General features: G+C 42.1%; 2 protein-coding genes across 13 annotated transcripts in view; one reads left to right on the top strand and one right to left on the bottom strand.

The window, feature by feature from the left end:
* The first annotated feature begins 871 nt into the window (after window positions 1–871).
* Window positions 872–13616, top strand: LOC141001745 (long-chain fatty acid transport protein 2). Its single transcript, XM_073472908.1, has 10 exons — window positions 872–1961; window positions 5304–5513; window positions 6793–6951; window positions 7066–7190; window positions 7279–7473; window positions 9059–9149; window positions 9452–9650; window positions 9880–9977; window positions 10129–10259; window positions 11938–13616. Exons 1-10 carry the CDS (start codon window positions 1484–1486, stop codon window positions 12112–12114), a joined length of 1863 nt encoding a protein of 620 aa, XP_073329009.1. The 5' UTR covers window positions 872–1483; the 3' UTR covers window positions 12115–13616.
* Window positions 13617–14491: 875 nt separating this feature from the next.
* Window positions 14492–26228, bottom strand: part of tjp1b (tight junction protein 1b) — a 35440-nt gene continuing 23703 nt past the window's right edge. For 5 of the 12 annotated variants that reach the window (XM_073471553.1, XM_073471546.1, XM_073471554.1 and 2 more), the window contains exons 14-28: window positions 26017–26201; window positions 24804–24899; window positions 24624–24706; window positions 24318–24528; window positions 24115–24233; window positions 23659–24009; window positions 23097–23327; window positions 21183–22040; window positions 20519–20607; window positions 20016–20231; window positions 19781–19917; window positions 18901–19372; window positions 18492–18709; window positions 17809–17952; window positions 14492–16255 (exon numbers count right to left, since the gene is read on the bottom strand). In XM_073471553.1, the coding sequence (XP_073327654.1) occupies window positions 16161–16255; window positions 17809–17952; window positions 18492–18709; window positions 18901–19372; window positions 19781–19917; window positions 20016–20231; window positions 20519–20607; window positions 21183–22040; window positions 23097–23327; window positions 23659–24009; window positions 24115–24233; window positions 24318–24528; window positions 24624–24706; window positions 24804–24899; window positions 26017–26201 (3505 nt within the window). In that variant the 3' untranslated portion in view covers window positions 14492–16160. The remainder of the gene's footprint in view (window positions 16256–17808; window positions 17953–18491; window positions 18710–18900; window positions 19373–19780; window positions 19918–20015; window positions 20232–20518; window positions 20608–21182; window positions 22041–23096; window positions 23328–23658; window positions 24010–24114; window positions 24234–24317; window positions 24529–24623; window positions 24707–24803; window positions 24900–26016; window positions 26202–26228) is intronic. The other 7 variants (XM_073471547.1, XM_073471548.1, XM_073471549.1 and 4 more) reach the window with 6 other exon arrangements.

Below are 26228 nucleotides of genomic sequence, written 5' to 3'. Positions count from 1 at the left end.
GTTGGTGTTTACACAGTGTGCACAGGTACGGAAGCCCTAAAGGGCCATGCATTCATACATTTTATTTCCTCTGTTTTCCCGTGATAACGAGTTAATTTAATTTGTTTTCTCGAGATCTCGAGTTATTATCTCGAAATAACAACTGCCGTTTTCCCGAGATAACGGGATAATTTTCTCAAGATCTCGAGATAACGAAACTTTGTTTTCCCTAAATAACGATATAATTAATTCGAGATCTCAAGATAACAAAACTTTGTTTTCCCGAGATAACGATATAATTAATTCGAGATCTCGAGATAATGACTGTGATATGATAGGCCTGAGATTATGGAGATGCCCGAGACCTCGTAGCTGGTCAGCTATGTAGTTTACGACGACATCAGGCTCACTTAGATTGCGCCGCCAATATAGCTGAAGCCTTTTTAGATTACGCACACTAATGTGTATATTATCTGTAATAGCAAGGCATAATGCTATTTCAGCCTGTGTCAGGCCTTGATTGAAAAGATATGTGACGCGGTGATCGATATGCTCCTGCTCCTCTGACATTGCTACACTGAATGATGTTTCCTGCAATTATTTAATATACTACACTGTCGTTTTGTTTTCTCAAGATCTCGAATTAATTATATCGTTATCTCAGGAAAACAAAGTTTCATTATCTCGAGATCTCAAGAAAATTATCCCGTTATCTCGGGAAAACGGCAGTTGTTATTTCGAGATAATAACTCGAGATCTCGAGAAAACAAATTAAATTAACTCGTTATCACGGGAAAACGGAGGAAATAAAATGTATGAATGCATGGCCCTTTAGGGCTTCTGTACACAGGAGCTTTGGCTAAAGGTTATTTCCAGAGAACCTTTAGGGAACGTTCCCTGAAGGTTTGATTGTTTGTTGGTTTTGAATGTTTTAGATGAATTTATTCCACATTGCACCTTTAATTTGTCAGTGAACAGGGATTGGTGCTACTTCCTGCCACATCAGCCAGTGCATGTGTGAAATCATCACGAGTCGTGCATTAGTTGAGCGTTGGGCTGCTTCAGCATATGATTTGTATTGTACCACTGCTCAGTCTCCATGTTGCTGCCGACACTTGATGTCATTCAGAAAAACAATCAGCAGAAACAAGCTGCAGTTTACTGTGGCGACCTGGAGGTGTCGCAGATTTAAAGGCGGTGTTTCTCACGCTTCTCACTTTATGTAATCACTTTTCTATCAAAAAGAAAAAGACTTAATAGGGGAACAGGGCGACAAAAACAACGCGAGAATAACACAAACAATGCGTGAAAAAAACCCGCAGAGTGGACGTGGAAACAGCGGATCTGGCAACTAGGAAACTTTCCGGAATGAAGGAGGGGTCGGCGGGTCGGAGGTGAGCACCGCCCCGGGCTGAACTTTGTCACAAATATCGCTGCTGTGCTGTGTTTCTGCCTCCTGTGACCCTCACTGACAGATGCCTGCAGTGTTGTCCTGCTCTGCAAGATGTTCATCTGGTTCACTGTGCTGGCGGGACTGGCGATCCTGTCCCTGTCCTTCCTGAAGACACTGTTCCCTTACTTAGCCGAGGACTGCACGTACATCCTGAGGAGCATTAAACTGGGAATCAGGCTCGTCAAGTACAAGAAAATCAAACCTTTCTACAGCATCCTTGACTGCTTCTTGGATGCAGCGAAGAGGCATCCCAGTAAGATCTTCGTGAAGTTTGAAGGTCGAGATTATTCTTATGGCGAAGTGGATAAACAGAGCAACAAGGTGGCCAGAGCCCTGCAGGCTGCAGCCGGGCTGAAGGAGGGGGACCCGGTCGCCCTGTTTCTGGCCAACGAGCCCAGTTTTATTTGGACTTGGCTCGCTTTGGCCAAGCTGGGCTGTCCGGCTGCTCTGCTCAACTTTAACATCAGATCCAAGTCTCTGCTGCACTGTTTCTCCTGCTGCGGGGCCAAAGTGATCATCGCCTCCGCAGGTAAGCCACCGCATTCCTCCAGAAACACGCGTGTTGCAGCTCAAAGGTGCAAAGTCTCCTGCAACTTACTGACGATGATGTACTGAACTTTCTCTGAAACTTTGCTGCATCTTCAGTGAGTGTTGCACTTTTTTTGCCTCACCGAATTCGTTTGAAAGGCGTTGTAACTTTTCAAATTAAGATTTTAAACTTTACTTTTAAATTGAGATTGTAAAATCTGCAACACACAGTTAAAGATCAAACCAGTGATTTTCCCAGCAACATGTGACTCCTCACAAAGAAGCAGCACCTAACTGGGGCTCCTGGTTTTGTTTCCAGTGTGGTAAAAAGCACAAAATGTACAAGTTAAAGTTAATTAAGAATATTTACATGTATAGATATACTGTATACTCAGTGTTGTCAAAAAAATACCCTATGGTCATACTTGAGAAAAAGTAAAGATATTGTGATACTAAGTGGACGTCAGCCATATGAATAGTACTTGAGTAAAAGTCTTTTAGTATCTGATATTAAATGTATTTAAGTATCTAAAGTAATTTTCTGACAAAGTAACTAGTAACTAAAGTTATCATAAACATTTTGTGGAGTAAAAAGTACAATATTTGCCTCCAAAATGTAGTGGAGTTGAAGTATACTGTAACAGAAAATGGAAATACTTAAGTTAAGTACAAGTACCTCAACACTATACTTAAGTAGATGTACTTAGTTACATTCCATTACTATGTATACAATGGGTTGGCTGATTACCCGCCTCGCAGTTCATCAGATCTGATATTCAGCTTTTTTCTGAGTATCAGAATCAGTGTTTTTAATCTGATTGCATAAAGAATGAATTAATTAAAAGACAACTTTGGCTCTGATGTGCCACGTAATCTGCAAAGTAACTTAAGTTATCAAGAATGTAAAGGAGTAAAAGTACAATATTAGCTCTACAGTGTAGTGGAGTAGAAGTATAAATCAGAAGAAAATGTAAATACTCAACTACAGCACAGGTACCTCAAAGTCGTACTTAAGTACTGTACTTGTAGCTACATCCCATCCTCTCACACGTGCAGTGTATCCCTGAAATGTTCAGGAACATTTTCCAGCATGAGGTCGTGTGTGTGAATGGGAGCAGGGATCGATATTCAGGGAAATCTGTAGCGGAAAAAGGACGCTACATCCGTGTTGTGAATGAGTCGTTATCAGTTCCATCAAAGAGACATTTCTCTTTCTTCTCAGTTTGAATTAAAACAGTGTTTGAGGCACAAAGAGGTCAAACTCTAATAATTCACGTAAAACAAACATTAAAGAATATTTCAAATGAGTACAAACGTGTGGAGCACAGGGCTGGACGACGATATTGTAATATTTTCAGGCTGTATTGCGATACACAACCTTCATCTAAAGCACTTCATAAATGCTCTGAGTGGGCGACAAAGTCAAATATCACAATACATTTGACCAAATACCTCGATATCAAATATTAACACAGCGAGATTTTTGACAAATAATCATCAGTAACGACGATATAATGACAAAGTGAGTAAAGGCATGTATAACAGTCTGGTAAGTTCAGAACATGACATCACTTTACTGTAACTCGGCCTTTAAAACCAGGTAAAAAACAACACTTATGACACAAAATAAAGTTATCCCAGTGTCGTGTCATGTTAACAATATAAGATAATCTCACGGCTCCCACAGATTTATCTTGTGACCTTCTGAAGACTGAAGTAAACTACCAAAAGAAGCTCACACGCTGATGCATCACTGTTAATAATCTTATAATAACATGTACTAATATATCAGTCACAGGCGCCAATTGTCAAGACTGCTGAGTGCTTTTACTTTGGATACTTTTTTAAAGTTAAGAACGTATACCTGTAATGTAGCAGTACTGTATATGTGTTTGTTTATATATATTTTTTAAAGGGGCACTATGTAGTTTTAGAGAAGAAAACCAGACTCAGAATTTTAATATTAAAATATTAAATAGGTAAAAATACAAACTAACTATCTATTTATCTTATCCATAACCGAATAAAGGAGCTGTTCTCAGAGGAAAATAAGGTCCCCAGAACACTGTTTGAAGCTAGAAAGCTGGCAGGGTCCGCCACATGTAAACAAAGTAAAACAGTATGAAACTGTGTTGTCCTTGATGAGTTTGTCAGCTCGCAGGCATTGTGATTGTTTCAAAATGAAATGTACACATACAATGATTTAATAAGCTGACAACATGAGTCACTAGGAGGCCCGGAGTGACCGTCCTCAAAATGAACTTTAACCCAGACTGAGGCCTGTTTGTGTCACTCTGTGTATCTTTTATGTTATATATATTTTCTTGTGCAACAGGAACAAACAAACTAGACCTACACATTATCCAGCACTAGTAAGGCAAAAGATTTTGACAGTTCTGAACAACTTTTTGTTTTTAGTTTGTTTTAGTTTGTGCTAATCTGCACTGGCAGTGAGAAGTATGGGCATAATGAACAAGATAAACACATTATTTAGACACATTTATATCCACTGATGAATTTAAGAGCACCATTAGGAATGTAGTGAAGGAGGCATGTTGTTTTTTCTTTTTGAGAGGCCACTCTTGTCTAGTGTGTCTCCATCTACATTACACAACACAGATGTCAAAATTAGACTTGTTGTTATGCATAATAGCCTAAAAATAAAAAATAAAAAAGGACATCTTGATCTCAGTTGGACTTCCTGGTAAAATAAAGGTGAAATAACAGACATGAAATAAAATAGTGTTTCTATATGTATCAGTTAGACATTCACACATGACAACAGGGAACCACTATGTGTTGATTTCACCACAGTATGACAAAGACGACAGCTGATAATGCTAATCTCCACGGGATAAACAAGGACTTAGATAACACAACAGCTACCACATGTTCAAATGTTTGATCTCTCCTCTGTTCTGTTAATTCGTACCAATCCCTGATTTTAAAACCAGAGCGAGGTGAGCGTTCAAAAGAATTCAGACCAGAAAATAAATGTTTGCCATATGATCTCATATGACGCCATCATCCAACAGCTTCCTCAACAAATGTCATCGCAAACAAAGAACTAACCCATTTACTTTCCCACATGGTTTCAGTCAGTGTGCTTTAAATTCAGTCATGATGAATTAGGTCATTTGAGGTAGACAAAAAGAGCATTGCAATCTGAAACCTCCCCACTCTCATTTCATGACTGAGCAATGCATCCATGTGGGCTGGAGTCTGCACCATGTGCTCGTGTGCCACAGGGACCTGAGGCAACATGATACAGGCCTCCAGCTGCATTGCGCAACCCAGCACTCCGACGTATTGTGTAGAGCTGAATGCCTCTCTGTGTTTGCAGAGCTGCAGGACGCCGTGGAGGAGGTTCTCCCGACGCTGAGAGAGCAGGGTATCACTGTGTACCTCCTGTCAGAGACCTGCAGCGTCCAGGGAATCAACACTTTACTGGACAAGATCTCCCTGGCCTCAGATGAGCCACTGTCCAAGGACCTCAGAGCCAATGTCAACATCAGGAGCACTGCCCTCTACATCTACACGTCAGGCACCACAGGTATGCCAGGAAACTCCTCTGAAACTTCCACTGACGCAGTGAAAGTCTACACTGACATCATGGAAGTTATACTTAGTTGTACATTTATTTACAACTAGCTAAAAGTAATGCAGTCTATCACAGATTTGTAGGGACTGAAATGTTAGTGCCAAAAACCTTTTGATTAAAACAGTCACAAGCAGTGGTATGATGTCAACCGTCACCGTAGACTTGAACAGTGGCTGTAAATTTTTTTATTTTTCTAAGGTTTGTAATGTAAGGTCTTCAGGGTGATGTGTGTGTGAAATGAGTGGTATATTTAGCTTTATTATATGCTGGATTAATTGTTTTCTGCGAGCACTTGGGGTCAGTGCAACAAGCTATAAACAGTAACACATCATCAGCGTATGATGGAAATGGCAAGGCTCGACACTGATTTTTAAAAGTGGTTTCCTGGTTGACAACTGAAAATGTAGATGCCATTTTTAGTCACTGTATTTTTGAGTAATTATCATACTATGCCGTAGTTATATGTGTGCTTTTTAATGAAAATGTGACAGAAACGAAAGCTTGATTACAGTAAGTGAACAAAATTCTTTCTAGTTTGTGTTTGATCAGATACTTCAGAGAATTTTAATCTTACAGCAACATTATGTAGAAATTGGCATTTTGTGTGGTTTAGTTTGGTGCAGTTTGAGTGCAACACCACTGTTTTGCTGTTTGTTGTCCCTATTTTTTTATATATTAAAGGTGCTATATGTACGAATTTTAGTTGAAGACATTCAAAAATTAACAAAAATGCAACAGATTATGAAGAAATAACAGTTTTGACGTTAAGACGTCTGCGTATTGTGTTGCGGACATCTACTGAAGTTAGCATGCTAACCAGCTAGCCCCGTCCTGTCCGCGTCCAAAGCTCCTGTGCTAGCTGTGTAAACACCAACACTTGCCTTGTGCGCTCAGCTACAAGTCTTGACCGCTAGCTGCACGGCTAACTGAGCTAACTGTACGTAACTAGCAGTTACAGGTGACCAATTCTTACATATTGCACCTTTTAAAAAGTGGTTGTCACTGATGGCAACCAGAGGCCAAGAATTGGTTGCCAATTTCTCAAAATGGTTGCCAATTACAACCTGGCGGCCATCAGTGTCTTAGTTAGTTCTTAGAGCAGCTTTAAAGAACGCATAAACATAACAGGAACAGACACTTGAGAAGTCTCTGTGGATGTTTTGATACTTGATACTAACTGCAGCTGCTGTGTTGAAGAACCTGAGGTGATTTATTATTTTGACCTCGGCAGGTTTGCCTAAAGCAGCTGTCGTCACCCATGAGAGGGTTTGGGCAGCCTCCTTCATCCAGGCGGCATGTGGAATCACAGCAGATGACATCTTCTACATCAACCTACCTCTCTATCACAGTGCAGGCTTCCTCATCGGGATGGCCGGAGCCATCGAGAGAGGTAATAACCTTCTTGATCCTTAAAGAACTAAAGCACTGACACACCTGGTTTGGGTTACTGCAGAAGTGGTTGTATACGTTTACACTCAGATAACGGCTGTGCTTTATGATGCAGGTATGACCATTTTCCTGAGGAGAAAGTTCTCTGCCTCTCAGTTCTGGGACGACTGCAGGAAGCATGATGTGACAGTGATGCAGTACATTGGTGAAACAATGCGCTACCTCTGCAACTCTCCCAAGGTAAAAAGGATCCTGACTTGCTTCGGTTAAATAAATTAAGTATCGTCCTGGTCTGTTTTTTAATCTGAGTCGATGTGGCTCTTTGCAGAAAGACAACGAGAAGAACCACAAAGTGAGATTCGCCATCGGCAATGGGGTCCGAACAGACATTTGGTCAGAGTTCCTAAATCGCTTTGGGAACATTCACGTCAGGGAGCTGTACGCTGCCACAGAGGGAAACATCGGCTTCATCAATTACACGTCCAAGATCGGTGCAGTGGGGAGAGTCAATTTTGTCCACAGGGTGAGTAGAGGGAAAGGTCTGTTGTTTTTTGACTGCTTTAAGGATAGTAATGTCAGTGAGTCAGTCCAGGACTGAAATTGAATGAATTGTTATTATGTTGGCGATTCTTAAACTTTTTCTCTAGATCCACATCAGGTCAGGTCATGTATTCAAACCTTTGCTTTATGACCGAATACCCTCAACATTCCCACAGCTGCGTGTTGTGTTTGGTGCTAGCAATCAAGTGTTAGCATGTTAAGATACGCTAAACTAAAATGTTGGACATTTTTAACTTGCTTGCTAAACATTTGCATGTTAGCATGCTGACCATAGGCTTTGTATAAAGAGTGGATGGGAATTCTGGGTTTGAGAAGTGAAACCAATAAGTAAGTGATACAGTATAATATGATACAGTACGGTACGGTACGGTACGACGATACTATTCAATACGTAATGATGATACGATTCAATACAATACTATGATACGATCATACGATATACTTTATTGTCCCCTAGGGGAAATCTTTCTCTGGCTCAGTGTTGCTGCATTATACCGTCTTCAAACCACAATTGAAGATAGAGGCATAGCAATACGTGTCCTCCCCAGCCTCACCCCCTCGTCCAAATATGGTCACTTCTAGCTCCAAAACACCAAGACGGCGACGGCCATAATGCCAAACTTGAGTCTTTAAAATGATAGTCCACAAATTAATGCGTTTACACCTGATGCTGACGTTAGCATTTAGCTCAAAGCACTGTTGTGTCTGTGGCTGTGTCCAAATTCAGGGGCTGCATCCTTCAAGGACGCGGCCTTTGCGCCCCACGGAGGCCGGGTCCTTTGGAGAGACCTTGAAGGCCGCGTCCACCGTTGTTAAATGGGACGGTCCAGCCTTCGGAGTATTTCCTGGTTGCGTCACCAGGTGTTCATGCATTAAAGTCTGTTTTGGTTCAAATCTATCAAACGTGTACATTCATTTGTGTGTGTACAATGTGTCAAATCTAAATTGAATTATCAACATTACAAAATAAACATTAACCCATTGGTGAATAACAACTATATTTACCATAGCATTACCAGCGTCACGTATTTTAACTGAAAGTTGAAATTTGGAGGTTTTATAGTCCCTTGAAGTTTAACATATCTGGCGTTGGATGTTCAAATGACTAAAAACCGAGTATAAACCCATTACTTAAATTTGAATGTCATGTCTGTGCCACTTGATGTCCCCATTTTCTCCTGCTTCCTCTTCTGTTTCGGGACTGAGCAGCGGTGCGCAAAGGATCTTGGTATATAGCAGGCCGCGAAGGATAGTAGTGGTGCGTCCTCCAGAAAGAGGGAGGAGAAGGCTGCATTTGTGGGCTGCATTTGAAGGAGCCTTCGAATTTGGACAGCCTTCGCGCAGCGTTGTGACGTAATTGGCCTTCAAATGCGCCCTTCGAGGGCTGCAGCCCCTGAATTTGGACACAGCCTGTGTCTGTCCTCAGAGAGCTGCTAGCATGGCTTTAAACTTTTGTTAAACCAGCAAATATAAACTTCCTCAGCTGTAGGCTGTTATTCATAAACAGTACACTGTTAACTGATTAACTTTTTGTTTCTTCTCTCTAGTTTTTCTTCCCCTACACTTTGATCAAGTTTGACATTGAGAAGGAGGAGCCTGTCAGAAACTCTGCGGGTCTGTGCATCGAGGCAGCCAGAGGTGGGTCACTTTTAAAGGTGGAAACGTACCTGTGTATCACGGGCAGCAGTGCCAATTATCTGTCTATAGTGTCTAAACTATTAAGCGACTGAAAAATCATTGACAAATATGCTGATAATGAGTTTTTTTTCATTGAGAAAAATGCCAAATGCAAACTGGTTCCATCTTCTCAAATGTGAAAATGTGCTGCTTTAATCTGTTTCATTTAATGGAAATGTAATATGGTTGGGCTTTGATTGTCGAAGGTGTCACTTTGGGTCTTGGGAAAACTGATGTGCATTCTTCATGCGTCTCCTTGTCAGGTGAGACGGGACTTTTGGTTGGAAAGGTCACTCTGAGGTCTCCCTTCGTTGGGTACGCTGGCAACAAGCAACAGACCGAGAAGAAGAGGCTTCGCGACGTGTTGAAAAAAGGCGACTTGTACTTCAACACTGGAGATTTGCTTCGGTTTGATGAGGAAAACTTTGTCTACTTTCAGGATCGAGTCGGCGACACTTTCAGGCAAGTTGTGACTCATTTTGTGTGTTTGTTGGTTTAATTTTTTGACTGAAGCAATATTTAATGTGTGCGTAGTTGTCGGACAGCAGAAACAGTAAAAACTACATTTGTTTTTATAATCGCTCCGCTTCATTAAAGGGCACGAAGCTGAGGTTATCTTTTTAAATTTGGTGCCAATCTACCGACATGTTAAACATGATTTCTTTTGACTTATTTTTCTTTGTTGTCACAGATGGAAAGGAGAGAACGTTGCCACATCAGAGGTTGCAGACATTCTCACGATGGTTCAGTGCGTTCTGGAGGCGAATGTCTACGGTGTTAAAGTTGAAGGTAACAACACTGATGTCAGAAATAGTCCTGCAGAAATGTTACACCACGTTTTACAGACCTAATAGGAATGGATGAGGAAGATCAAGTCAAAGATAGTATTCTGTGCGTTTTGCGTATTTTCTGTGTGTATTTAACTGTATTGTCTGAACAGGTCACGAGGGTCGGATCGGCATGGCAGCTGTCATTTTGAGAGAAGGAGAAGATTTTGACTGTTCGGGCGCCTACAAGCAGGTCGTCAACTACCTCCCAGCTTACGCAAGACCTCGATTCGTTCGGATTCAGGTAAAGAAAAAAAGGATTTGCTGTGCACGTCTGTTTCTTCCTGCAGCCTTGAACATGAAACCGAGCGTTGAGTTGTACCTCATTTGTATTTTGCTAAACCTGTTTGCTCACTTCATGTCACTTCCTGAAACCAGACTAGCCGGTTGAGTTTGATTGTTGCTTAATGCACTATTTATGGAAAGATGGTCTTGTGTTGAAGGGATACAGCGATCGGATATTTTCTTTCTTGATCTGCTTGATTTCAAAATCCAATTTTTGTCTCCTCACTTTTAAGATTTCCGGTTGATTCATTCACTAAAAGACCCCCAAACTGTGTCCACTTAATGAGTCTGACGTTCACACCAAAGAGTCACAACAAGATGAGTTAAAACTTGTGTCTGTAACATTATAAAACCTGTCAGTATACACCGGTGTGAGAGAGATGGTGCCATCAGGACCGGGACATCAGAATATCAAATATAAGATTTGTTGTTTACCGTTATTTAACTGACACTTCTTTGTCTTGAAAGTATCCATTTCTCCAGAGTATACACCGTGAATGCCGCGTTATCGCTGTGGTTGTACCGCCGCTTTTTTCTCTATGGTGTTATAAAACGGTTTAGTCGCGAATCTTTGGTTTACACTGGCCGTTACGAGCAGCAATGATTGATTTTATCTTTCGTTTAACACACGAGCTTCCCCTCCTTCTTGGTGGCGGTTGTGGGTGCTGAATGCAGCTGGTGAGGAAAACAGCAGACACTAATCCTAATCCTCTCAACTTTTTATTACCTCCATCAAGTCGGTTATGTTTTCACTCGTGTCCATTTGTCGGCTTGTCAGCAGGGTTACTTAAAAAATACTGATGTTAAAAGGCCGTTTTTTTACTGTCACCAAGTGCTTGCTCATGGGGTGAAATGTTGGGTCTCTGTAAATAAACTAATCAAGGAGTATGGTCCAGACCTGCTCAATTTGGACTTGAGTGTCATGAGAAGACTTTTGTATTGAATTGGTGCTCTTCAAATGAAGATTGATTGATTGATCCTGGATCGGGTGAGCTGAAATTATGCTTAAGCATTTCTGGGTGGTTTAAAATTTAGAGTCATATAGAGCCTTGGCGGAGGTATGCACTCTACTGAGTGCCATTTTAGTTCACTGATTATTCTAACAAAAGGAGGCTAGAAGTGATAATCAACCGAGGATAATAAGAAAACATTTATTGAGTTTAAAAGCTCATTGTCGACCTTGGACCTTCATATCACAACATGCATCAAATATATAATGCAGCAAATTTTACATTACAGAAGGCATGAAAACAAATTAAATCACTGACAGATGTGTATATATATTTGAGAAGAAAATAACATTGATAATACTGGTGAATACTTTTTCTTGTAACCACACCAAGTTGTCCTGAAACTAAACCTGAGCCCTCGTTGATCCTGATTCAGATACCTTAACTCAGGATATCTGTCGATACTGATTACAGATCCAATGTCAACGCTCTTCTTTTTCCCCGTAATTTTTAATGTTTGCACAGTTACCACGAGAGATTGCTGTGGCATTGAAAACCTTTTCAGCTGCCTGTGACTCAAAGAACATAGTGGAAACACCGAATTTTCAAGGACTCATGGAAACGTTCATGTGGATCAGTTGCGGGGCCTCCCGTGTTTGTTTTCTAAAATTCATATGTGTTTCGTAGGCCTGCCTGGAGATGACGGGGACATTCAAGATGAAGAAAGTAAAGTTGGTGGAGGAGGGATTCAACCCGGCACACATCCAAGATCCTTTATACTTTTTAGACCCTGAGCAGAAGACGTACGTCCCCCTGACCGAGGAGATCTACAGAGCGATCGCTTCCAGGGAAATAAAACTCTAACACGGAAGAGTAATCACTGAACCATTCACGTCGCAGCTCATTCATTGACCTTTTAACAATCGACTAACTCATCAGACTGACTTCATATCATGTTTCAGGAGACTTTTTTTTTTTTTTTTTTAAATCAACACAACTACTACTCTGCAGTTGTAATTTTGACGGTATGTGATATGCTGGTTATGTCTTACTTCCTCTGTTGTACTTTTAATAATTAAACTCTGGTTATCTTTTCCTCCTGACTTGTAATTTATGACTGGCCATATAAATTGTAGAATTGAAAATGTTCAGTCACCATAACTTTGGATTTTGAACTTAAAACCGACTCTTTTCCCTGGGTTATCAGTGAACCTTCACACAGATGTTTTGTACAGTCAGGCTTTGCTTTATCAGCTTGTGTGTACCGACAGCACACACTGTCATGTTACTGCTACATGATAAAGCTGTAGTCTAAGTGAGGGAGAGTTTGGGTCTGTTGTTATTGTAGACGCCTCTGTTATGTGCTTTTGTAAGAACGTTTATGGTCAGAGCAACTTTCTCTCATTGGCCAAAAACAACCTTTGACATGAAATAGTTCTCAGTCTTTGTCACAAGCTGCGTCATGTGACATATGTGGCAAAAATGTTAAATCAGCCGGTTTCAGGAAGGAAAAGGAGTTATTGTTCCCTCACTTGAATGTTTGACTTTCGCTGTGCAGAATCAAACACTAACAAGATGCTGAGGAAGTTTCTCTGTGCTGATCTTACATCTCAGTTTAACACCTGCAGGTATGAGCATGAATTTGTAACAACACTACAAACTATTTAGGAGGCCAGTGGTGGCCCAGTATGCAGAGTACTGTAGTTACTATACTGACACATCTACTGAGAATTAACTTGTCAGTGAAGTCAGAAACGTCTAGTTAAAGGGGCTCTGTGTAACAATTTGAGGAAATTTACATGTATGAATCACTTTTTTGATTGTAACACGACATGAAAAACAAACCTTCCTCGTCTCAAGCCTGTGGACGATGTGTTGAAGTTGTTAAATGCAGCTGGACTCTTTTTGATGGATTTGGGTCGTTTTTTCTGCGTTTCGAGTGCCTCGTCTCAGCGACTCCCAGAGAGCTAACGTTAACTTGAAAATGGAGTCTGCTAACATAAACTAATGGCCAGCTTTCAGCACAACACAAAAGTTTCACAGAGCCCCTTTAAAGTTTTTCAAATGGAAATAACTCGTATCCCTAGATTTGACATTTTTTAGATTTGGAGACGTAGATGTGAGAAGAAGAATTTTCAACCAGGTAACTTTTTCTGTTGAAAAAACAGATTTAGCTAAAAACTGATGTATAAACTACAGAAATAGTTCCTCTTGATCATCAGTTCGTGTGTCTGTCCTGTGCCTGTATTTCCTTACTATTTTGCTGTGTTGATTGCTGTTGAGTCTCATTGCTATGTTGTCAAATACCAACTGTTTGGTTTGGTAGTGTGATGTCACAAAGTGAATTAAAGGTGGGACTACTTTCAGGAGCAGTGTTTTCTGTTGGAGAGAGGAGCGTCCGTTGGTGTGGACTTTGACCTTTTTAACTTTCAAGATCTTTTACATGCACAAGAACCTTTAACACACTGAAGGAGAGGAAACAACATAAAAGCATAGAAGGGCTCCACAAAGTCGAGTATCTTCTAACTACATTCAGTTCCTGATTTATCAGGTACATCTGGATAAAACTAACTTACTTTAATGCAACAGCCCTGCTGTGAATCTTAAATTCATGAAGGTTATCAGTTCGGTCAACTGTTTTAAAGATGTGTCGATTCAAATGTAGGATCAATTTGGAGGTTTTGGTTTGTAGTGCTGTTGTTTGCATAGTAATGACAGGTTTATTACTCTGTCTGACCTGATTTACCTCACATGAATGAGGGTAGGTTCACCACAAACTGCAGCAGGCTGGATTTTATGCAGGATCTGTTATATTAGACTAAATTATTCTAATAATTTAGAAAAAAGGAACATATTTCTGACTTTAAACCAGTGAACCAGAGGTCAGATTAAGAAAAAAACACCAGGAAGTTAATTTTTAAGGAACATAAAGTGCAGTTGTGGTTAGGACGCATGCCCCAGACTCTGTTAATCTTTTAACTGAAGACTGTCAGCACTGTTTTTACATTAAGGTATGCAGAATAATCCATCTGACAGCTCAGTTTACCAATTTCACATGTGGGAAGCAGCTGTGAACGTCAGATAACTGAGAATCAAGCATTGCGTACTGACAGTCCAAACGCCAACTTCACAACCCACACAGGAATCCTCTGAGCAGCTTGGCAGAAAAACAGTCTGGGTGTGTCGATATGCAAAACATCTGGAGGTTTACATCAACAGAACACACTCAGCCGAGGAGCAGTTACTTTAAAAATGAATTTATTTATTAATACAGTGGTATACTTAGAAATGTGTCGCAAAGGAAAAAAAAAAGTCGAACCGAAGAAAAATCAAAATAAATAAAAAGAATGTCAGCCACACGGGAAAATAAACTAGTGTTGGGTTGAAGCAGTGTTATCATATCAAAAGAAAACAGTACTGATGTGCCATAATAAATTGTCTATTAGTACAAAAATACATTTCAGGGCACACAATACAGCATCCAGTATCACAAATAAAGGAAGGGACCACTCTTCACAGCAGACCCCCTCAAGTACATCTTTTAAAATCATTTAAACCAAGCACTTCTCTAGTTTGTAAATAAGAATAAAAAGTTTTCTGACTGTTAAAAATGCCTTAAGTAGTGTGTGTATATGTTGGTAGAAAAGTCGGACTTATTACTGCTTATGTCAGTTCCAAGGCTCAGGGGTATAACCAGAATACAAACATAACCAATGTAACCGCTTTCTCTTTTTTAAACAAACGTTTTCTCTTTTATACAAAATAACAAAGATGTACAAAAGTTCATTTACAGAGAACCAAGGCCATTTACTAGCAATATGTACAGCCACAATTTAAACATCTTTTCTAGCTTTTTTGTATTTCCTCAGACTTCATATGCATAGCAGTAAAAGAAAGCATACCTTTTCATCAGCCTCAATTATTCTCGTGTGCTAAAATCCAAGTTCACTGTTTATGAGAAAATGCAGAGACAACTTTTTCTTCCGTAGTGATCGCTATAACTGAAGGATCTGATGTTTTTAAAGTTTCACTGAAAAGTTAATATGCAGATAAGGCATCACTGCTTGCAGTGTACGATGGGATTTTCATGTGTTGAACTTAGTAGTAGCAGGCTTCTGGACCTGAGTCATAGCACATGCATAGATCTCTAGACAGCAGGAGTTTGTAAAATCAAGTCAGTATATTTATCTACGGTAAAACATTGCTACAAAACATCAGTTTTAAAGAGAGAGCGCTCCGTCAGAACAAACGGGCGTCTCGTACTAATACTTAACCGTCATTCTTATTCTTATTTTTTCATCTTTATGAAGCCTACGTGTTCCTTCATGAGTTGGACTCAGCATTTCTCAAGTCCTCGGAGATCCTTCATGAGTAAAACGCATGACCACAGAACTCACAAACAAAAGTTTTGCATATACCAACTTTGCTGTTTGTGAGTGTTTTTTTCCTTTTTTTTTTTTTTTTTTACAGTACGCAAAAATCCCATTGCAATATTAAACAAGTTTCCAAAATTCTCCTTTTTCTTGCACTGCTCTGACCTTTTACAAAATTAGCTAAAAATGTCAAAATGAGATTATTCAGTCTGTGGCACTGGTCATGCATTCCAACTTCAGTTCCTTTGTTTAAATAACTTGTTTTAATCTTTATTTTTTGCAAGCCTTGAAAGCACCGAAAAAAAATGAAAGGAAAAAAAAACAAGAGTACAGCCTCGGGGATGCTGGACTCCTCAGACTGTGTGTGTGTGTTATTTTTTTCTTTTTTTAAAATTTTGGGCACAGTAAACAACGTGAGAGTATCAAGTTCATACTTCATGGAGCGTTGTGCACCCCGCCACGGTGGAGGGAGCACGGCAGGGGCGACTGAGGTCCCCCCGTTTATCACATTCAGTAACAGGCCAGCTGTTGCCCTCTTCAGAAGTGGTCAATGAGCACAGACACACAGTTTGCACCCACCAGGTAGTTTGGGTCTCCAGGGAGAGATTTGTTCTGCCAGGTTTTGGGATCACCTGCAGGAAATGAGAGACATGATGTTAGCTGCTGGAGCTCCTTACTTCCTCTTTAAAATGCAGGAAAAAAAACAGATTTCTGTTACAGATGCATCACAAATATAATAAATCTGAAAAAAAAAAAAAAAAGTATGACTGATAAAATTAAAATAATAAAACTGCTGCTCACCATGAGTTCAGGATTAGTTAATGCTTAATGGATCATTAATTTAATGGATGTTAACTCACAGTAACTTCATATATAATTCTTTTAAATCAATTAATGTGCCACCAAATTAGTTGGAATCCAGTTACATAGAAAAAGGCATTTCAAACAAAACAATAGTAAGAAAAACATAGTAAGAATCTTTAAACCCTTTAACACAGCCTGTTGCTTCCCCTCACTGTTCTGTATAAAACATATTGGGGGAGCATTTTTGTTCTGTCTTCAAGCCGGAGACACACTAGACGGCGACACATTCATAACTTTTTTTGCTTGAACTCATAACTGAGTGAAAATAAACTGCAAGGCTTCTATAACACCATGTTGCTGTTCAAACGGCTTGATTGTCATGTCAAACAATAAGAATGAATGTAAAAGGCGTCTAAAGGTGTCATTTGTAAGAAATGGCCAGAATTGAAAGGCACTCCAAAACTATGGGGGGCAGCATAACGGCTTACGACTGAGAAGACACAGCAGGCGGGGACAGGACAGAGGTGCAGCGGCAGAGGTCCAAGAGAGAGTCGGGCTTCAGCAGCGGGCGATAACAGCGAGTAGAGCTGGAATAATTTCACACCTTACTCAGTGATTTGAGGATTTATTTCAACCAACCCAGAGCTGATCGTGGAAAGACAAACCAAGACTGTTTCGGTGAGTTTATTTTGTTAATGTCAAGTCTGAATGAAGTGTGTTTTGCGATGAATTAACGAGGCAACTAAGCTCGTCTTAGTTTGGTAAAAGAGAGAATCTTGAATTCAGAAGCTGTACAGTTGTATTTCTCTGTTTAGAAAAGAAAATAGCAATCACCCAGGGGTGGTATTATGAGACAGGATCGGTTGTCGCTAGCTGGTTAGCATGCTAACTTCGGTAGACATCTCTGCAACACAGTGCATAGATATCTGTTGATTTTTCATAAGCTGTGGATGATGTTCATTTTCTGAAAATTCTGGCCATATCTTAAAAATTGCCCCTTTAAGGCTGCAACCAGTGATTATTTTCATTACCGATCAATATGCTTATTATTGTCTCAATTGATTCTTTAGTCTTTAAGAGATAATTAAATACTGAAAAATGTCATCCCAATTAAAATTGCTTGTTTTGTCCAATCAACAGACAAAACCCCGAAGATAATCAGTTTAAGAAAAACTAAGTAGCAACAAGCCAAGATTTGAATAAACAAGGCTCTGCAGTTCATGTTAAGCATGAAAGTAAGAAAACAACTTAAACAGCACATGCGTGAGGAAGAAGTGAGGGGAATATGGAAACAGATGAGATGACTAAAATGATTCAGAAACTCTCCTCCTTAAATCACTAAAGCCCACAGACCCCAAAGGACAGAGAGAGGACAGCGTACCCGACGAGGAGTCGGAGGATTTTAGAGCAAAAGACCAACCATCAGGGGTCATAGACGCACAGTGAGGTAGGCGCAGCTCCACCGGCTTCAGGAACTTGAGTCCATGAGGGCCACACATCACCAGCGGACTTAGCAGCGTTTCTCCTGCACGGACACACAACAAGATTTACATTCCACAATTTAAACTTGCAGGAATTAATCAGCACACAGGATTATCTATTACCCAGGCCTTCATGGTGAATGAGAATTAACTGTTAACTGTCCTGACAGGTTAATTAAATTAGCACAGTCCCCTGGTGCTGAATGTTAATTTAAAAAAATCCTTCAGGGCTTTTTATCCCCTGTTCATACTTCGAATCATAAAGAAGTGTAGCGTAAAAGCGTACTGCTTTGGCTTCATTGTATAGAAATACTAAAGTGGAGTATAAACAGATGTTAGCCACACATGTATAACATCTCTTATATGTAGGCACCGAATTTAAAATCATCCCATTAAAGTGCTGCTGAAACTTTATCCTGAATACACATAAGCAATAAAATCTTGCACTAGCTCTAAAACAAAAAAGTCACAACCTTTGTTTCCTGTGGCTGCTTTTTATCTAGTACATCAGCACTTAAGACTCAGATGTAGTGACTGTTTGTTCCTTGACATATTTAGGATGTAAAGAAACTCAGAGGCCGACCTTTCTCCTTGTCGAGTGGGGGCAGGATGCTGTTGTCCCGGCACACCTTGAAGTAAATCTCCTGCTCCACGCTCTCGGGGATGGCACCCTGGGGGATGATGATGCTGACGCCTGTCTCGATGGAGCTCAGGACCCCTCCGTTACAGTTAAAGATGCCCCGGGCGGTGGCAACCACTGTGTGCCCTTCGTCCTCGTCGTCATCGTCCAGCGTGCTGGGGCTGAGGGACGGAGGCACAAGAGTCAGTACCATCAGTCAAAGCAGTGTTGGCAGAGAAAAATGCACAGCAGAGGACACGAGAACAAACCCCCTGTGAACAAACAAAGTCTCTTTCTGTCTTTCAGTTGCTCAGTAATTACCCTCACAGAACTCAATGCTGCTGCAGGCTGTGAAAAATGATGAGTGTCGTACCTAACAGGGATGGCCTTGGGGATGGTGTTGATGTTATTGTGCTGGTATTTGGGCCTGTTGTCCATAGTGCGTGTGAAGGTGTCCAGGCCGCTGTCGTGATCCAGGGGCTGTGGCGACAGCTGAGGCTTCCCGCCGCTGTTGCTCACCACACCGGTCTTACTGATGAGGTCTGTCTTTACCTGTGTGTCGTTGGGCAGCAGGTTGTGGTTGAACTTGGGGCTCTCAAACTTGCGCTCAAAGGGCCGCGCTGAGCTGGTGTACGGCTTGGGGACGTAGCGGTTGTAACTAGTTGGAGCAGGAGCGGCCATCGTTTTCGTGGGTGCTGCATCAGTGCCGTTAACGGGGGATTTATCGGGGAGGCCCCTCGGGGGCAGGTAGCCACCTGGTGCGGGTTCATCCCTGCTGGATGGCCTGAGAGCTGCCAGCTCAGGTTTAGGATTGGGTGAGCTCAACGGCTCAGGTATTGAGTTAGCTGGAAACACATGAAGGAGGATCACTTAGATACAGACTAAATACAGTCTTTGTCAACTAATACATCCTAACTTTGGATAAACTTTATTTATAGTTAGCCACATAACACGGTATTGCTAGATTAACAACATTGTATAAATTGGAGCTGTAACTAACAACTATTGGAATTTTTTACTGACAATTATTAATGTGATAGTAAACTGAATATCTTTGGGTTTTGATGCTCGGACATACAAGGTGCCACCTTGGGTTTAAGGAAATTGTGTTTCAGTTTTCTGATATTTTAAAGGCCAAAAGATTAAGTGAAAAGCTAACTGGAAGATTGATCAAAGATACAAAAATACTCCTTAGTTGCAGCCCTAAAGTGACACATCATTGTAGCTCTATATTGGAGAGTCAGAGAGCTTACCGTCATTGGGGCTGAGCTTGGGCAGTGTGTTGGGTGGGATGGCGGATGCGGGCGGCCCGTACTGTGAGGAGGGGCTGATCTGGGGCAGAGGTTCATATCTTTTCTCCACCGGGCTCACCTTCTCTACAGACTCAACTCTACAGTAGGAAGACACAAACAATACAGTTGTTAAAGACAATTATGACTGCAGCTATTGAGACATCAGTCACTTCTGGCGTGAAGTGCGTAGTTTTACCTGTTGTATGGGTAAGACAGCTGAGCTTGCTTGGGCAAGTCATGGAAGCGGTTGATGCCAGGACTGGGTTGGCCCATGGCCTTGCTGTCGAAGCTACGGCGGTCAAAGTAGGACAACTGCTTCCTGTAGTACTCCTCGTCCTCATCTGGGTCATAGTGGTTGGAACGCACTACATCATCCAGGGGTTTAGTGTGGGGTTTCTGTGGCTCAGGAGCCCTTCAGAGAAAGGATAAGGAAACAAGTGAAACTGCTGCAGACACTTAAACAGAAGGATTGGTCTTAAACCAGCTAAACAACATTTTAATGGAAGACATCTTTTATGTCATGACTGAATAACGAGAAGTTATCAAGTATGTTTGAGCTCAATATCCTGGACAACTTCGGTCCACTAGGTGGAGCTCAAACAACAATAAATGACTTCCAAGACGCCTTTGCAAGGATCTCCGTGTTGTCCTTCACCCAGCCACTCTGCAGCCTGGGCTGCTGTTATGAGAACTACATACCTATAGGACTTCTCCTGCTCCAGGTTGCTGAGGGAATTGGCTTTGAGGACTGGGCCAGGTGCACTCACAGGTTTAGGAACATCTGCCGGCTGAAAAGCAAAGAAAGGACGTCTCTTTAGAGCTTCTTGCATCTGATCCAGATTTAACACAAATGGACTGACTGCACATTGATATCTGGTACTGTGCCTGAGATCTCATAGCTCAGATGATTATAAAACAGACAATCATTTCATTTAACAAGCTTCTAATTTCAAGTCTTGCATGTTCTGCAGTTTGGGAAGAAAAAAATGAGCTTCCTTGAAGCTTTATTAGTAATCTTGTGTTGCTTTTAAATAATTGCATATCCAAGTACTAACTGTTAAACCTCTTTAATAGCTTACAAACGCTAGCTGACACTTAGTCTTACATTACCTACCTTGTACCAGGCAGGCACTATTAACAGAAATGCCTTAATTCTATTTTTTCTGGTTGAGATTTTAGCTAGAAATGTTTTTTATTATTCTATTTTCTTGTGTACTTCTTTGAGTTTGTGACTGGACTGCAATTTTCCATTTGTAAATTACTATAAATACAGTAACAGTTATGAGGTGTTCACATTAATTAATCTACCATCTAAATACAGTCACATTGAGGTGACAGCTGCACATCTCTGTGATAAACTCACCCTAAGTGCTGTCGACTCTCCTTCTTTAGCCCTGTCCATAGAAACAGACCGTTTATTCTCAAACATCTTGACTCTGTTGAGCACTGACTGCGGTTTCATGGCCGGGTCCTCATCCATGTCTTCCCGGGGCGGCGGAGGGAGGGGTTTGGAGCCCGGAGAGATCCCTGGCTCACCTGGGGAGGGCAGGGTCTCTGGTTTAGGAGGGTGGATTTGGGGTTCAGAGTTCATCATAGGCTCATGCATCCCTGGCTTGTAGCCCCGGTTTGGAGGGCCAGGAACATAGGTGGGCCTCAGACCAGAGTCACCGTAATACTGCTTTGGGGGTTCTGGCGATCGAGGTGAGTTGATGGGGAAGCCATGAGGTTCTGCCTCGTAAGGAGAGCGGGCGTCATAGCCAGTTGGGGGCGGGGGAGGGGGTTCATCATAACGAATGGGCCCAGGTTTACTGTGGCGTGGTCGGCCATCGTAGCCCACTGGTGGGGCCTCATCATAGCGTGGCTGAGGGGGGCTGTAGTCCCTTCCTGGTCCGTCTTCGTAGGGGGACCGGGGGCTGTAGCCCATGGGTTGCTGGTGGCCCGGCTGGTACCCTGCGGGCTGAGAGGACGAGGTCTGCTGGTCATAGGGGGGCCACTGTTCGTTGTAATGAGGCACACGGTTGTCGTAGTGCAGGTGAGAGTCAGCGTTGTGAGGCTTTGGTTCTGTGTAGCCGCCTCCATCGTAACCGTAAGGCGGGTGGTCGTATTCGCGGTATGGCTGTTTGTCCTGGTACGGCGGCTGGTGACTGTAGCTCAAAGACTGCTTCAGGCCATGGTTGATTCGCACAGGGTCCTCCATGTTGTACAGATCTTTCTTGTACATCTGTGGAGAAACAACACCAGATGAATACATCCATCACGTCGTCATCATTGAGATTTTTTTAAACAACCACCATCAGAAAGCAGTCGGGGAAATATGCTTTCCCATCACCAGATTAAGAATAACTTCAAGAATTAATTCAATAATGGCAAATAAACTGAAACCTTGGAGAAATGGATAACATTAGAAAATAAATCCTTCTACCAATTAATTTAACGAACATCAATTAAAAGTGCAACTATACAAGCAAACCTTTCTCAATTGTTCATAAACAGTTCTGAATGCCTGTTTGACAAGATGCCTTTCAAGAATGATAAGAATCCATATGAGCACAACTAGGTTTTACACATTAACACATTTTAGAAATAGTGAACTAACAAGTAATTTGCACATTTCTGAAAGGCCTCATTTCAAACATATGATGTGTAGCCTGAAGACAGCAAATCTAATTACAGGAATTCCTATGGAAGAAGGTTGATTTGTTGGCATCTACTCAGGACAAAAGTACTAAACAGAAGACACAATGCAGTGTGCTGATGGAAGTTTGTTTTTCCATAGGGACAATTGCTTGATGAAAATCATTACCAAGAGAGTACTGTCTGCAGGTTAGCTCTCATCATGCAACCAACATTCAGTTTGCATCTAATGCAACGTCAAACTACTAGCACTACAACAGACGACACATCTACCACTATGATGCCACTGTAAGTGCTACTGTTCATCTACAGAAGAGAGTTAAAGCTGAAAGGAACCCAAAAACATTAGGAGCCATGCAAAGGAAGTAAGAGGCAACAGTTAGGGCTGGTTGTGGATGTCTTCACCCTGGTCAAAGACTCAGATGTACCAGTCCTTCTGGTCTCCCAGCCCACTGTGGTGCATGTGGACTAGTCTGTCGCACATTTCTCTGGGAGCCAGAGGCACACAGTGGGCTCAGTGAGTCACACAGTGTGGGCAAGTCATGCAGAGAGCGAGTGGAAAGCATGTGCGAGAAGACAGGCAGTTAAAACAGCAGGCTGGGGGCCCAGGCCCGGTCCGAGTGGCTGGTGAAACAGCGGGTACCTTTGGTTCTGGACCGGGCGGTCCAGACGGGTGGGGTTCGTGTGATGGTGGTGGGGTCTGAATAAGCTCAGGGGCAGGGCTGGGGCTGCTAAGTGAGTCAGCCTGAGGAGCTGCGGCTGCAGCAGGCGGCTCCTCTAGGTGCATACCCTCTAGCTGTACAGGCTGCTCAACAGCAGGGGGCGCTACCACCGTCGGAGGCAACGAGGGCATGGGCAGAGCAGCCTCATCTTGCTGTGAAGTATTGTTAAGAGACATTTATAACACAGCCTGCCACAAAGTACAGCTCACCCCAACACCATGATCTTCTTCCTTACACTGAATCACTTTTACACCAGCCAGAGAATGCACTTGCAAAACTGTGGTTAGAATAGATAACATACCAGTAGCTTCTAAAACATGTTTATCATTTAACAAAGGACATTTAATCTTAACAAAGGTCAGGACAACACTGAACACAAAGGAGCTGCGCCCACGCTCTGCAGTTATATACTTTTAGCCATACATCATCTCTGATGGGCGCAGCCTGCGGGGGCCTGCCTGCAAAGATGGATATGAACTTTACCTGTTGTGGAGCAGCCATCTTGAACCCAGCGGGGTCTATGCGACTGGCTGGTTCGGGCTGCACAGGGTGCTGGTATCCAGGGTAACCAGGAGTGTCCTGAATTACAGGTGGGTCTTCTCGCACAGGCTCGGAGGAGCGGGTGATGGCGGGCTCCGTGGGCAGACCCACCTCATCGTTCAAAGTCTCGTCCAGTTCCTGGTCTGTGTACGCTCCACCCTCCGTGTCGGTGTCCTCATAGTCAGAAGTGTGCCGGCTGTCCGTGCTATACATGGAGTATTCACTACCTGGCGCCGACAGGTAGGACAGACGGTCATCGTGGATATCCAAGTCGTCCTCTGTGGTGCCATCCGCCTGAGCAAAGCAGAGAAGTTAACAGCTCGCGTGTAGCTCAGTCAGATTAACAAAAAATAATGTTCAGTGAAATGGAAGGAAAACGCTAACAGCCCTTTCTCTCACCTTGCCCTCTGACACCCACACCAGCTGGTTCTGCTGTTGCTGGATTGTTTCTTTCAGAGCGCCGTACCAGCCGTCGTTCATATTGTTCAAGTTAATGGTGGCTAAGAGAGAATAATTCACTTCATCATGAATAAAAATGTAAAAAAGACAACATACATTTTAAATCGAAATCGACTGTGTTTTAACACTCTCTGGCCACTCACTGGTGAACAGGTGGTGATTATTCTTCCTCAGTTTGATGGCTCTCTCATAGAGCTTCCTGGCGCTCTTCCTGGACTCTGGACACAGTCTTGTCCTCATGTTCTTCACACCCTGCTTATTATCGGGATTTAGGAAGACTACAATCGGGTACCACTGAGCATAGTTCAGCCTGTCCACAGCATTCGGGGTGATGTCAAGCACAGCATGTTTGTCCTTCATGAGATAAAGGCAGGAAAGAGGAAGGATGAAAAATATATCTGTGACGACGATAATCTACAAACATACGTCATTAAAGTAGGCATACTCACTCTGTCAATGATCTGCTTGATGGTGTGAAGACGAATGATTCCTGAACTACGCTGGTCTGTTCCTGCATCTCTCGGTTCACTCTCTGGAAGCAACATTAGAGGGATTTATGTAGAAAACAGGTTTACCGCCAGTGGATTTTATCTTCAATAATTTGTGCAATATAATGCATAGAAACATACTTGCGAGCTCGAACAGATCTGGCTCTTCTCTGGCGAGTTTTTCTCGGGCAACATCAGCGATGGGCCCAAATATCACCACAGGTCGCAGGAAACCAGCTGCACAAAAAATGTAAATATTAACAACCTCAGAATGCAGCTTAGCTATAGGTTTGTAAGCAAGCAGACACCGGGTACATTCTAAGTCTCTTATTTGATATTTCCTTGTTTGAAATTGGAGAAGAAGCCATGAGCAAGGATACCCGAGAGCAGCCTTTCCAGAAGACTTTCAGCTGAACATCATGACGGACAAATACTCTGCCCCTGCATTTGGCCAAACGCAAATGGGATAGTGGTTGTGGCTTCACATGACGCTTCAGAGAAAAAGGACGTCTTATTTATCTCGAAACACATTTACTTGTCGTTTTCTTGGGCTCTTTTCATTCCTCTATTTTGTGCCTTCTCATCTCCTCTCTCCTCCTGCCTTTGACCTGGAAATCAATCTCAGCGCGCCATGTTGAAGGATGTCTCAATTCCTAAAATGTATCTCGAGGAGAGGGGAGGCTATAAGCAAGGATGCACAGGTGTATCCTTTGCAGAAGTCTTTTTCGGTAACCGTGACATAAAAGAGGCTTAAGATACAGCTGGAAAATACAAACCATGGTGGAAGCAGGGCTCTATAATTGCACTTTTTATTTCATATTTATATTTTTATATTTAGGAGGTGTATGAGATGATCAAATGCATGATCAAACTTTCTGCCCTTCACCGTTTATGTGGTGCTTCGTAAGAAGCTGTTCTAACCACATTCCTTAATGACATTTCACTTTGGTATTATTTATATCACATTATGCCACATTGTGAACTGAATCAAAAGTAAATACATAAGCTGACATGACACTGTTATGCCCATCTGACAGAGATAATAAAATACAGCAGTAGACAACGACAAAACAATGGACAGATAATGCAGCTGTGCCACATCAAATACAGTTATGAAACATGGATGTCTCATTTTGTTAATTGCCTGTTGCCTCGATTACTCTCTCTTTGTGTCTCTTTGCTCGCATTTCATGTGGGAGGGACTAAGACGTGAGGAGAAGAGGCAAATAAAGTAGTTGAGGATGTACAAACTGAGAAATTAGGAGAAGGGCTTGTTTCTCTCCATGCATCCTCAGTGGGAGGGGCTAAGACGCAAGTAAGGGAAATATGGATGTAATTTTGAGAGACTCCTCACCCTCTCTCAGTACAACTCTTTCATAAGCTGGGAACTTTGTCTGAACAGGCTGAGAAGAGAGGTCCTCTCTGCTCTTCCTCAGGTTCCTCTTTGAGCTGCGAAGACCACGAAACCTCCAGAAGTCAGCCCTGTCGCCCCCTGCTGTTTTGGGAAGAGTGTATTGCACGCTGGAGAGCTGCTCCGCTCTGTTGACAAATGGCAGAAAGACAGAG

Source organism: Pagrus major, chromosome 8, assembly GCF_040436345.1.
Source record: "Pagrus major chromosome 8, Pma_NU_1.0".
Lineage (NCBI taxonomy): Eukaryota > Metazoa > Chordata > Actinopteri > Spariformes > Sparidae > Pagrus > Pagrus major.
The sequence above is the reverse complement of the archived record's forward strand: the minus strand, read 5'-3'. Positions and strand labels throughout refer to the sequence as shown.

Excerpts from the sequence above, each read along its gene's own strand:
- LOC141001745 (XM_073472908.1), top strand. The coding sequence starts at position 1,484 with ATGTTCATCTGGTTCACTGTGCTGGCGGGACTGGCGATCCTGTCCCTG. Across the intron at positions 9,651-9,879 it reads CGAGTCGGCGACACTTTCAG|ATGGAAAGGAGAGAACGTTG; the intron begins GCAAGTTGTGAC and ends TTGTTGTCACAG. Across the intron at positions 10,260-11,937 it reads CTCGATTCGTTCGGATTCAG|GCCTGCCTGGAGATGACGGG; the intron begins GTAAAGAAAAAA and ends TGTGTTTCGTAG.